At 45.2% G+C, this 12,503-nt stretch overlaps 1 protein-coding gene across 2 annotated transcripts in view; it reads right to left on the bottom strand.

Annotated features, from left to right (window-relative positions):
• Positions 1-3,499: 3,499 nt before the first annotated feature.
• Positions 3,500-12,503, bottom strand: part of Plekhb2 (pleckstrin homology domain containing B2) — a 35,010-nt gene continuing 26,006 nt past the window's right edge. For both annotated transcript variants that reach the window (XM_036167801.1, XM_036167802.1), the window contains exon 8: positions 3,500-6,203. In XM_036167801.1, coding sequence (XP_036023694.1) covers positions 6,067-6,203 — 137 coding nt within the window. In that variant the 3' untranslated portion in view covers positions 3,500-6,066. The remainder of the gene's footprint in view (positions 6,204-12,503) is intronic.

Below are 12,503 nucleotides of genomic sequence, written 5' to 3'. Positions count from 1 at the left end.
TCTCACTGGCCTGGCAATCACTGAGTAGGTGAGGGAGTCAGCAAACCTCAGGAATCTGTTTCTGCCCGCTCAGCGCTGGAGTTACAGGAGTGTGCCCCTACACCCAGCCTTTTTACACAGGTTCTAGAGGGCCAACTCAGGGTTTCATGTTTGCAAGATAAGCACTTTACCAGCTAAGCTTTGGCCACAGCCCCAAACTGACCAAGTCCCAATCTCCGCCCCTAGGGGGCGCAGGGAGAGGGAGCCAGCAGTTGACAGGTGCTACTGGTTTTACTGATCAGCAAATACTGTCAAAATGAAGGGTAATGCAAACATGACTTTCATTAAAAGATGAGATCAGGCCGGGCAGTGGTGGCACACGCCTTTAATCCCAGCACTCGGGAGGCAGAGCCAGGCAGATCTCTGTGAGTTCGAGGCCAGCCTGGGCTACCAAGTGAGTTCCAGAAAAGGCACAAAGCTACACAGAGAAACCTTGTCTTAAAAAACAAAAGATGAGATTGGGCTGGAGAGATGGCTCAGAGGTTAAGAGCACTGGCTGAACTTCCAGAGGTCCTGAGTTCAATTCCCAGCAACCACATGGTGGTTCACAACCATCTATAATGTGATCTGGTGTCCTCTTCTGGCATGCAAGCATACATGTATACATAACAAATAAATAAACATTAAAAGGTGAGATCATCGTCTTTAAAAAAAACTATGTGTTCAAATGCATGTGTGTATTGGGTGCACATGTACGCATGTATGTATTGGTGTGTTGAGTGTACAGGTCAGAGGGCAAGACAACGTCCAGCGTTGTCAGGAACACTGGCCATCTCCTTTGATTCAGGGTCTCTCACTGGCCTGAAACTCACCAATTAGGCTAAACTGGTTGGCCAGCAAGTCTCAGAGATCTGCCTGTCTCCTCCTCTTTGCTCTGGGATTTTACGTGCACAACAAACATAGCTACTTGCTTAGGTGTTGTATTTGTTGACTTATATTTTAATCACATTCTACCCCTTCTCCCAATTCGTTGTCCCTCCCTAACCTCCCCACTTCATGTTCTCCCTCTCTCAAAAAAACAAAAAACAAAACAAACAAAAAGAAAAGCGAAAATGTTAAACGCGAACAAATTAAACCCTAAAGTATTTTTAAAATATCAAAATCAAATAAACAAAAAACACAGAGTCTGTTTTGTGTTGGCCAAGTACTCTTGAGCATGAGGCCTGCTCTGGAGTGTGATTGATATACCCAATGTCACTCCATTAGAGAAAAATGGTTCTCCTTCTCCCAACAGATATCAACTGCAAAGTATTTCTTGGCTGGGGTGGGGCTTTGTGCTTGATTCTCCTTCTCCGTGCTGGGATTTTGTCGGGCGTGGACTTGTGCAGGTCCTGCATGTGCTGTCAGTCTCTGAGATCATATGGGCCTCAGCTCGGATGTGTCTGGAAGACACTCACTTTGGAGCCATCCATCCCCTCCAGCTCTTCCAATCTAGACAGGGTTTCTCTGTGTAGCCCTGGCTGTCATGGACCTCGCTCTGTAGACCAGGCTGCCTCGAACTCACAGAGCTCCACCTGCCTCTGCCTCTCAAGTGCTGGGATTAAAGGCCGCCACCACCTGGCAAAATGTCCTGTTTCTGTTGCTGGTTGTTCTTACCATGAAAGCTTCCCCTGAGGGAACACTGCTCTGCCTGGGGAACTGCAGCTGGCCCCCTTCATTCCTTAGTCTGTTTCTGCTTCACGTTAAGTCCCACATTTGATGACCTACCTTTCTGCCCATGTTCCAAAGAATTCACCTGCAAGCCTCCTCTGAGAGGATGCTGTCCTGCCCATGACTCACAGACTTCCTCCATGGGGTTTCCTTGGTCTGTTTTGCTGGATGTTTCGCTGTTTCTTTTTGCTTGTTTTCTGTTTTATTTCTTTTGTTTTGGCTTGCTAAACATTTAATAGTTTCACTCATTCCAAAAGTGTGGCTATTGTAGATCCCTGAACCAGAGTAGCCAGAGAGATTAGTTAGTAGGGACTCTGCCAATTTGACCTGCTCAAGTCAAAGTTTTCTAACAGCCAAGTGTGACCACACAGGCTACCATGTGTTCCTGCACAGGTCATAGCATAACATCAAGGAAGACACAAGCTGAAATTACTGACTTCCCACTCCCCATAGTCAGCTTCTGAGCCTCAATCTCAACAGCTGTAACCTGAACAAAACTTCCCTTACAGACACTAAGAATTTGTGAATTAGCTGGGTGGTGGTGGCACATGCCTTTAATCCCACCACTCAAGAGGCAGAGGCAAGTGGATCTCTGAGTTGGAGGCCAGCCTGGTCTACAGAGCGAGATCCAGGACAGCCAGGGACACACAGAGAAACCCTGTCTCAAAAAAATAAAATAAAATAAAAAATATAAACAAAACAAAAACAGGAACTAAAAAACCTTTAGTGAGTTAGCAGATGGAGCTGAAGAGATGGTTCAGTGGTTAAGAACTTGTACTGCTCTTGCAAGAAGACCTGAGTTTAACTCCTGAATGTGCATCAGGTGACTCACAACTGCCTGTAACTCCAGCTCCAGGCAATCCAATCCCTCTGTCACCTGTATTCATGTACACATACTCTTCTACAGGGACACACAAGTACGCCTAACTGAAATAATAATACTCCAGGCATGGCGGCACACATCTGTAATTCTAGAACTCAGACAGGTGGATGTCTGTGAGTTCAAGGCCAGCCTGATCTACATAGTAAGTTCCAGGCCAGTCAGGGCTACATACTGAGACTGTATCTCAAAAATAAAATGAAATAAAAGAGAGTCTTAAAAGAAAAAGAATGGGTGAGTTTCTTCTTCTGAAGTGACAGTACACCATTAATATCTAAAGTCCTGGGTAAGTGAGATTCTTACTGCTGACATGTCACTTTTTTTTTTCTCCCTATGTAGTCCCAAAAATGGTTTCAAATTTACAATATTTTTGCTTCCACCTCCTTACGGCTGGGTTTAAAGGCATGTGCCACCATGGCCAGTAATTTATGTGTGTGTATTTGGGTGAAGACGAGCGGTTCATATCAGGTGTCTTCCTCTATCATTCACCGGGTTATCTTTAGAGACAGTGTCTCTCAATGAATCCAGAGCTCAGCTGGGCGCTGGTGGTGCATGCCTTTAATCCCAGCAATTGGGAGGCAGAGCTGGGCAGATCTCTGTGAGTTCAAGGCCAACCTGGTCTACAGATCGAGATCTAGGACAGGCACCAAAACTACACAGAAAAACCCATTTCAAAAAAGAAACAGACAAAAAAATAATCCAGACATCACTGGTTGGCTAGATGGGTAGCCAGCAAGCTGGGGGGATAGGGGGACTTGTTTTCTTTCCAAATCTCCAGTTCTATGATTACAGATGTCTGTAGCCATGCTCAGCCTTGGCATAGACACCAGGGATCTGATCTCAGATCCCCATGCTTGCATGGCAGGCACTGAGCCCTCTCTCCAGCCACCCTCAACATAATGGAAAAATACAACCAAAGTCACAACGAAACACAGTTTAAGGTTAATGATCATTTAATGTTCTAACAAGTTCACTTATAAACATACCATGTGCGCACACAGGGGGAAAACAGGCTCTGTAGACACGACAGAGTAACAGGAACACAGAAGCAATCACAAAGAAGACTGCCTCTGTTCTCTGCCTTTCATCTACATAAACTAGAAGGCAAAATGAAAGGTCACATAGGAGCAACAACACATGTAGAAAATAAGTCTGAGTCATCCTGTCTCAACCGCAGGAACGTCCTACACTCCAGAAGGCCACTGTGGGGGCTGATGACCTAAAATATGTAACGTTGGGCCTTCTTGATGAGTGACGATCTGAGATGGATCCCAGGCTTCCCTCCTTCATACGGAGAGTTGTTAACTCAAAGGGCAATGGGGATCAGTCATGCACAGTGTCAGCGGCCAACCTCGTCCAGCCTTGGGTCATTATTTAAAAGGATCCATGGGAGTGAAATGCTCAACCCTGAACAAGCAGTTCCCTCCAAGTCATGACTTACAAAGTGCAAAATGACATGGCTGAAACAATCAGAGAGGCAGCGTCTACAAAGGTAGGAGCTGAGGAAACGAAATGTCTGAGTCCATCTTCATACCCAGAACGTACTTCATTCCAGAATCAAGCAACTGGTAGTAAGAACTGATCAGGCTCAACTATGGCTGCCTGTTAAAGCTAGCCTTACTGGGGTCAAGGTCTAGGCAGGGCATACCCACAGGACAGTAGCAGATAATTCTGTTTCAACAGCATTTCAGGAGCATGACTCAATACTATCTGGTTTTAGGAATCCCAGTAACTACATTCAAAATTAATATCCCTGTGCAACACTGAAAACTGATTTAATGTCATATAAGTAAAGCATGGAGCTTTAAGGATGATAACATGAGAAAAAGCCATTCTTACAACAGGTGATGTAAAATCAACATTACATTTAATTAAAGTGACACTCTAAACATCAGAGCCATGTTGCCACAGAGCCATCTACCAAAGATGACAGAGAAGCAAACTTCAGCTGGAAATGGGCAGCACTGTGTCAACAAGTCCCCTAGGAGTAGCTAGAAAAACACTGTGGGCGCTGTCACATCCACTTGGCAAATGTCTCACATGGGGATCTGTTCAAGACCTGAACTGACCAAGAGAAAGCTGCCGAGCAGTGTAGCAAGGCAGCACACATGCGCTGGGTTGGGCACAGTCAGAGTGTGTGCTTACTGAGAACACTCTGGAGAAACAGGACTATTCCAGTAGGGGGCAGGGCCTTCACTGTGCTGCCCCGCCTTTGTGAAAAGGGCACTGATTAAAACATGCCAGTCACAAAGCTGGAATTAGGAGCTTTAAAATGTGAAAGGACAGAAAATTTAAATATGTGGAACATGTATTTTCTAATATTGGAAATATAATTTTTCCCCCCAGAAAACAGGCTTCCCAGAGCATCACACATTTGGGGCTATAAATGTTTTAAGCTTTCCTATCATGAGTGGGTCAGGAAGGAAAACAAGGCTGGATCCCCACTAACACGAGGGATTAGAACAAACCTCTGAGACTCCACCCAATCTCATTTCTCACTCAGAACCTGAGTTATCCCCACCCAGTTCTGGTTCATCCCCACACTCTGGACAGTCACAGGGCCCTACCACTGCTCAGGACAAGCCTCTCCAGGAGTTAAAAGAGTGCCTTTGTACAGCTTGGGCCCCAAAAGGCCTGAAGCAGGAACATTATAACTTTATAAGGTGCTCCCCCACCCCTCTCATCATACTTTCTTTACAAGTAGAAAAATAGGCTATAGACAGACTGAGCTGGCAATCAATACACCTACAGCAAACACTGAAAACACATCCCTGGGCAGATGCCAGCCTACCTCAACCCACCTGTCACTCACTACTCTTCATTCAGCAGGGTTTAAAGGTAAAGCCCCCAAATCCTGAGGCTCAAATCAATTCCTAACTTGAGACTATTTTCACTTATTCCTGGGAAAAACAAACAGGAGAATAAAACTGGGCAGATTCCTGAAGCATCATTTTTAAAGGGAGGAAGTGTCCCTCTTCATCCTGAGCAGTCAGTCTTGCAGGTGCCTGGGAGCTACAAAGGGTGAATCACAGGGTTCTCACACCAACTCACAGTTCTGGGGTAATAGACAGTCAGGTCTAGAGTGAGATTTCACAGTTAAAGTAAAAGAAGCTGAATTCTTATTTCCATACTCATTCATATCCTCTTCCATCAGCATTATTATTGGCATAGCAGGGAAAGTTATCCCTTTAAAGTACTGCATCTAACTGAACAAAAAATGCCCCTTTAAATGGGTGTGTTTACAGAAGGTCATCTAAGAACTCCCTAAGAAAGACTTGGTGCAAGCCAGCACCCCGAAGAACTCAGGTTCTCACTCACAGCAGACTTCAAGGCCTTCTCTGTGGTACCATGCAGGCCAGTCACAATCATTAGATTACCATCTTCAAAGGAACTATTTAAATTATTACAAAAGACACTTGTCACAAACAGAAATGCCCTGCAAATCAATTATTGCACACAGGACTAACAGAAGCGATGCACAGAACACCTTGAAGGCTCTAGAAGACCCAGAACAGAGACCCCAGGGCCATGCCTGTGGCTGCCCCAGCAAGCATGCCCAGGGCCAGGTCACTGTCATTGTCTCGGTACCGCTCACGGATGATGACCTGATTGGCAGGCTGCTGTCCATAAACTCCTAGAAAAGATGAGGAAAAAAAGAGATCTTTAAGAGGTAATTTGGAAATCCAACATTCATTGAAAAGATGGTGCTGTTGCAGGATATTTGGTCACATGTGTGAAGATGTGTCTGTCCTTTCTCACCTGCCTGCCTAAGGCACCTTTGATTGGTTTAATAAAGCGCTGAATGGCCAATAGCTAGGCAGGAGAGGAAAGGTGGGACTTCCAGGGAGAGGAACTGGGGGAGGGAGAGCTGAGAGGCAGATCTGCCCTTGCGATACAGAGGAAGTCTAACATACTGTAATGAGGAGCAGTAACGAGCCACATGGCAGAACATAGATTAATATTAAGGGGTTAATTCAAGTTGTAAGAGCTAGTTGGGAACAAGCCTAAGCTAAGGCCATGATTTCATAATTAATAATAAGTCTCCCTGTCATTATCCGGGAGTTCGTGGTCCAAAGAAAGTCTGGCTATGTGGTGCCCTTAACATGAACACTGTATCCACTCTCCGTGTAACCAGTTTGCTCACTAATGGGCCTTTGAGGTTTTTCAAAAAAGTGTTAATGGGTGGCTCCAGTGAGTTCAACCCAAAACTTTCCAAGACCCATCGCATATATTATATGTTGAGAAAGACACTGTTGCAGTTTATTTAAAAAAAAAAAAATGCATGATGGCCTGGAGACATGGCTTAATGATTAAGAATACTTGTTGCTCTTGCAGAGGATGTGGCATCCATTAACTCCAGCTTCAGGGGATCCAATGCCCTCTTTTGATCTCTGCAAGCCCCAGGTGTGCACTTGATACACACACACACACACACACACACACACACACACACACACACAGCCAAAACACTCACACATATTAAATAAATAAATAAATCAAAAAACTATATTTTAAAAGACAATGCATGAGGCCTATATGGTGGTACACATCTTTAATCCCAGCATGCAGGAGGCAGGGAGAAGAGGATATCTGTGAGTTCAAAGCCAGCCTAGTAGTCTATACAGTGAGTTTCAGGCCAGCCAGGAATACCTAGTGAGAACCTATCTAAAAGATGAAAAGATGGTGCATGCTTGTAGAGAAGTTGATCACCCTTCAGAAGAACTTTATTAGAAGAATGTGGTGGCTGGGATGAGATTGGCCCTCATAGGTTCACATGTTTAAATACTTGGTCCCCAGTCACTTGAACTATTTAGGAAGAATTAGAAGGTGTGACTTTGTTGGATGGAGTAGATGTATCTATCACCAGAGCTGGGATTTGAGATTTCAAAAGCCCACATCATTCCCAATTAACTCGGTCTCTCTGCCTCCTATTTGTAGATAAGGATGCAAGTTCTTAGCTACTGCTCCAGCACCATACCTGCCTGTGCCTTTCTATGATGGTCATGGACTCACCCCCTGGAACTGTCAGCCCAATAAACTCTTTCTTCTGTAAGTTGCCTTGGTCATGATGTCTCATCACAGCAATAGAAAAATAATTAAGAGAGAAGTGTTACCAGGGAATGGGCTGGTGCTGTGACAGGCCTGACCATGTGGGGTTTTTGGAGGAATGTGAAAGACTTTGGTCATGGAAAGCAGTTGAATGCTGTAAGTAGGGTTGAATGGGCCATGTTCGTAGACACTTAGAAGACAGAGTGCTGAGAGCAATGTGGACTATGAAAGCTCAAGAGGTTTCAGAAGGGAACAACATTAGCAACTACAGAATTCTTGTGATATTTTGGCAAAGAATGTGGCTGCTTTCTGTCTGTCTTAAGAATCTTCCTTGGGTTAAACAGAAGACTTTCAGGCTAATCTCATTAGAGAAGGTGATTTCAAGACAGCCTAGTACTATGTCACATGGCTATTTAGTGATCACTCTTATGCAGATCTACAATGAAAAAGAATATCAGGAAAGTTAATGTTGGAGGCAAGGCTTATGCTGAAAGAGACAAGGGGCTAGATGCAGGCCAGATGAGGAATAAAGTGGTATGCTAGGGCAAGAACCCACGCAGCTAAGCTTCCAACTTGTAAAAAGTCTATGCAACAAATGAATACAACAAACCAAAGCTCACAGTTAGATATAACTCATGGAGGGGACCAATTTCCATCCCAGGTAGGCAGCCAAACTTGGCAGCATTAGCCATGTGCTTTTGCCTTTAGAGTCAGGAAGGACACAGGGGTAAAGAAGATTTTTTTTTTTTTAATTTATTTACTTTTTATTTTATGTGCTTTGGTGTTTTGCCTGCAGGTCAGATCTTTGAGTTACAGACAGTTGTTAGCTGCCGTGTGGGTGCTGGGATTTGAACCCAGGTCCTTTGGGAGAGCAGTCAGTGCCCTTAACCACTAAGCCATTTTTCCAGCCCCAAGAAGTTTTAAAATCTTCCTCCACATGTTAAGGGAAAACACTGAGGCCAGGTTTGTGGCAGGGGAGCCCCTGCATAAAGGCCCAGAGAGGCCACTGAGCAAAGCTGTGAAGGTGAAGCCTGGATTGAGTCAGAGACCCTAAGATGCTGGATATGCCAGAGCCACGGAATGTCTGCCGAGGAAAGCTGCTAACAGGGAGTGGATCCAGCCCAAGAGCAAGAAGTGTGCTGCAATCCATAAACCTATAAGGGAAGAGCCATCTAAGCACTCTGACATCACACATAGAGCTATAGGATTTGACATTTACCCTGCTGGGTTTCAGTCTTGCTTTGGTTCAGTATTTCCTCACTGTGTCCCTGTTCCTCCCGTATGGAAGGACAATTTATTTCATGCCACTACAGGCTGGAAGTATGTAAAACTTGCTCTTTGATTTCACAGGGGGGTAAAATTAATAGATTGCCTTGTGAATGAAAAAAATAAAATTAAAAAAAGTAAAGGACTGCCAGGCAGTGGTGGTGGCACACGCCTTTAATCCCAGCACTCAGGAGGCAGAGGCAAGCAGATCTCTTTGAGTTCAAGGCCAGCCTGGTCTACAGAGTGAGATCTAGGACAGGCACCAAAACTACAGAGAATCCCTGTCTCAAAAAAACAAAACAAAACAAAACAAAAAGTTGTGCAGTGGTGGTGGCACACGCCTTTAATCCCAGCACTCAGGAGGCAGAGGCAGGTTGATCTCTGTGAGTTCGAGGCCAGCCTGATTTACAAAGTGAGTTGCAGGCAGGCTCCAAAGCTACAGAGAAACCCTGTCTCAAAAAACCAAAAAAAAAAAAAAAAAGGAAAGGACGTGTGTAGCCAGAAGTTTCCTGTGTCCCACCTGGTCTACAGCCACTTAGACCCAAGTAAACACACAGAGGCTTATATTAATTAAAACTGCTCAGCCATTAGCTCAGGCCTACCACTGACTAGGTCTTACATTTAAAGTCAGCCCATTTTTGTTAATCTATATGTTGCCATGTGTTCTGTGGCTTTACCTGTGTGCCATTACATGCTGCTCCCTGCTCCTGTCTCAGCCTTCCTCTTCCCAGAATTCTCCTTGTCTGCTTGTCCCACCTATACTTCCTGCCTGGCTACTGGCCAACCAGCGTTTTATTAAATCAGTGTACAAAACATTATCCCACAGCAGACATGACTGCTCCCAGATACAATGGAGGAGAACGTTTATTGTAGATAAAAGGGAGATATAAACAGAGGCAGAGACACCTGGGAGAGTCCAGAGTAAACATGGCCAGACTGAGCCCAGCCACGGGAAGAAAGGGGGAGGGAAAAAAGAGAGGAGCTGCTGACCAACGTGGGTGGCCAGGAGGGCAGGTAACCAAAATGGCTGGATTATATAGAGAAGGACAGCTGGGGGAGGGGCAGCTGAGCCCCTGGGCTGGAGAAGCTTAGGGTAGAGGGTGGGATATTCCAGCCATGCCCTGTACCAGGTAGGAACTGAGGGATGCTGGGAGAACCTGGCAGGCAGTGTCCATCTTGATTTGTTAATGTAACATCAGCCATTTGTCCCAGTTTTGAGAATAAACACCTTGATCCTCAGAAAAGACTTAGAATTTGGACTTTTGAACTGTGTTGAGACTGAGAAAGACTATGGGGCTTTTGAAACTGGACTAAGGGAATTTTACATTATGATATGACCACAAGCCCATGGGGGCCAAGGAACAGAATGTGGTCATTTGAATAAGAAAGACTCCTGTCGGCTCATATTGTAGCAGAAATATGCCCCCACTGTGAGAATTCGCTCCACATACTCAGGAGAAGAAAAGGACCAAGGTCTTTACTGATAGTGTGTGACTGGTTCTGCCTAGCATCCAAGAGGAGCTGGCCATTAGTAGAAGACTCTGCTAACTTATATACACCTTAGGCTTATGCCTTCCACACATGCTGACATCCCAAAGTCTTTCAGGTCCCAGCCCCAGCTTACATTTTGAATAATAAAGACACAGAAGACTGAAAGTCTGGTCACTTCGGCAGATCCAAATTTACATAGCAAAGATATTACATGTTGCCAGAATTATTTCAAGTCCACCAGTGTTGCTCTTTCTCCAATAGTTGTGACCCAGGGTCAGCCTGCCCACCTGGCAGAATTATGCTTTTCTTAAAGAAAACAACTGGGGGCTTTATGGCAGGCCTGAGCAGCTCCCCTGAGTTACCCATGAGGGGCATATTTCTCTAACAGAGAACTGAGCCTAATGGCTGGCTGTAAGTCAAGAACTATTTCCAGTTATGGGGATAGAGCCTATTAGCTGGTCAATCCTGGTGAACAAGCATTTACATCCTGGCATTATGAATTTCACTTAGCTCTAACAGGCCTGGTTAGCACACTACACATTCTTGGGGTGTTTGGGAGGGAGTACTCCTTTGGTAATTTCTACTTTGTGTGACTTAATGTCTCCTAAGAAGTCTATTAGTAAATTCTTTATAACATCAACTTTTCAAGTTACTTCTACATCAATATGTTTGAAAATGTTCCCCAGTTGGTTGAGCTGCTCAGGAAGGATGAGGAGATATGTCACTGGGGTGGGATTTGAGGTTTTAAAAGCCCCGACATCCCCAGTTAGCTTGCTCTCGCTCTCTCTCTCTCTCTCTCTCTCTCTCTCTCTCTCTCTCTCTCTCTCTCCCCTTCTGAAACTGTAAGGCTCAATAAACTCTTTCTTCTCTAAGTCGCCTTGGTCATGCTATCTCAACACAGCAATAGAAAGTCACTAAGACACATACAGCGCCATGACCACTGGGGAGCATGTCTTCAGTTCCTTTCAGTTCTGGGGAGACAATGGGAGTTTCTTACTTCCAGGGGGGTGAATGGGAGTGGGGGTGGGGTGGGGTCTACGCCACACAACCTAGCCTTCTTGCCACGAGGGCACTGATAAGCAAGAGTAAGAACTCAAGGCTACCTTGGATTTTGGAGGCAGGCTCACAGCTGTCAGTGGGAGGGAAGTATTAAACCATCTGGAAGAAAGGCAAGGTCTGCTTATCAACGCTGGGGAGAGAGCTGCCGGGATATGGCCTCTGGAACAGAGGGTGAGGGAGGCAGCGAGGACCTGAAGCCTTATCACACCACTCTCTAAGAGCTTACTGACAGGCCAGAGTCCTCAGCTTGCCAGGGCGAAGATGAGCACACCAATAACTAGGACCAAATCCTATGTGATAAAGCTGCAGGGGCCTGCCTCTGCCTTCCATGGCAGCCCTCTGTACCATGCTTGCTGGGATTGACAGACAAATGGGAAGGATGTGGGAGTCACAGAGAAGCCTGATGAAAGATGAATCAGCAGCCACGCATGGTGGCTCGCACCTGTAATCCCAGCCCCTGGGGGTTTATAACAACTACACCAGTTGTTAACCATCTAAGGTCTCTCCTGAAGATTTAATTTTTTTTTTTTTTTTTTAAAGAGGCCACTGCCCTGACTCTGTTGCAGACTTTTAGACGACGGTCATGCCTAAGCTAAAATGTTAAAAAGAAACTTCTCATTCACAGTGTGAGCTAGGTACACCTGCCTTTCAATACCCCCAGCCCCAAAACATAGTCACTTGTTCAACAGATAGACAATAAAGGAGAAACCCAGTGAGGATATCTGAGAACTTCAAAGGTCCCAACATCAAAGATATAATCAAAGAATGCAGAGAATGTGGCATGTATACACTTGGTGCCAGAACTATGTGGCCCAGGAGCCAGAAGAACTCAAAGATACCATCTTCACATCCTTAATCTACAATCAAGAATGCCATACTCTTAGGATTGTGCAGAATGAATTATGCAAACTCCAAGAAACCTAGAAGAGTGTCTGGGGAAAATCTTTTTGTCCAAATTGCTAAAAGGTGTCACATGTCACATGAATCTTCAAAGGTGCCTACCTGTGCTGTGACCTGGAGAATTCTGATCTACACTTCCTCCCACGGTGCCACAGCCATCCATCCATCC

Source organism: Onychomys torridus, chromosome 18 (genome assembly GCF_903995425.1).
Source record: "Onychomys torridus chromosome 18, mOncTor1.1, whole genome shotgun sequence".
Taxonomy (NCBI): domain Eukaryota; kingdom Metazoa; phylum Chordata; class Mammalia; order Rodentia; family Cricetidae; genus Onychomys; species Onychomys torridus.
This window is presented reverse-complemented; position numbering and strand designations above follow the sequence as displayed.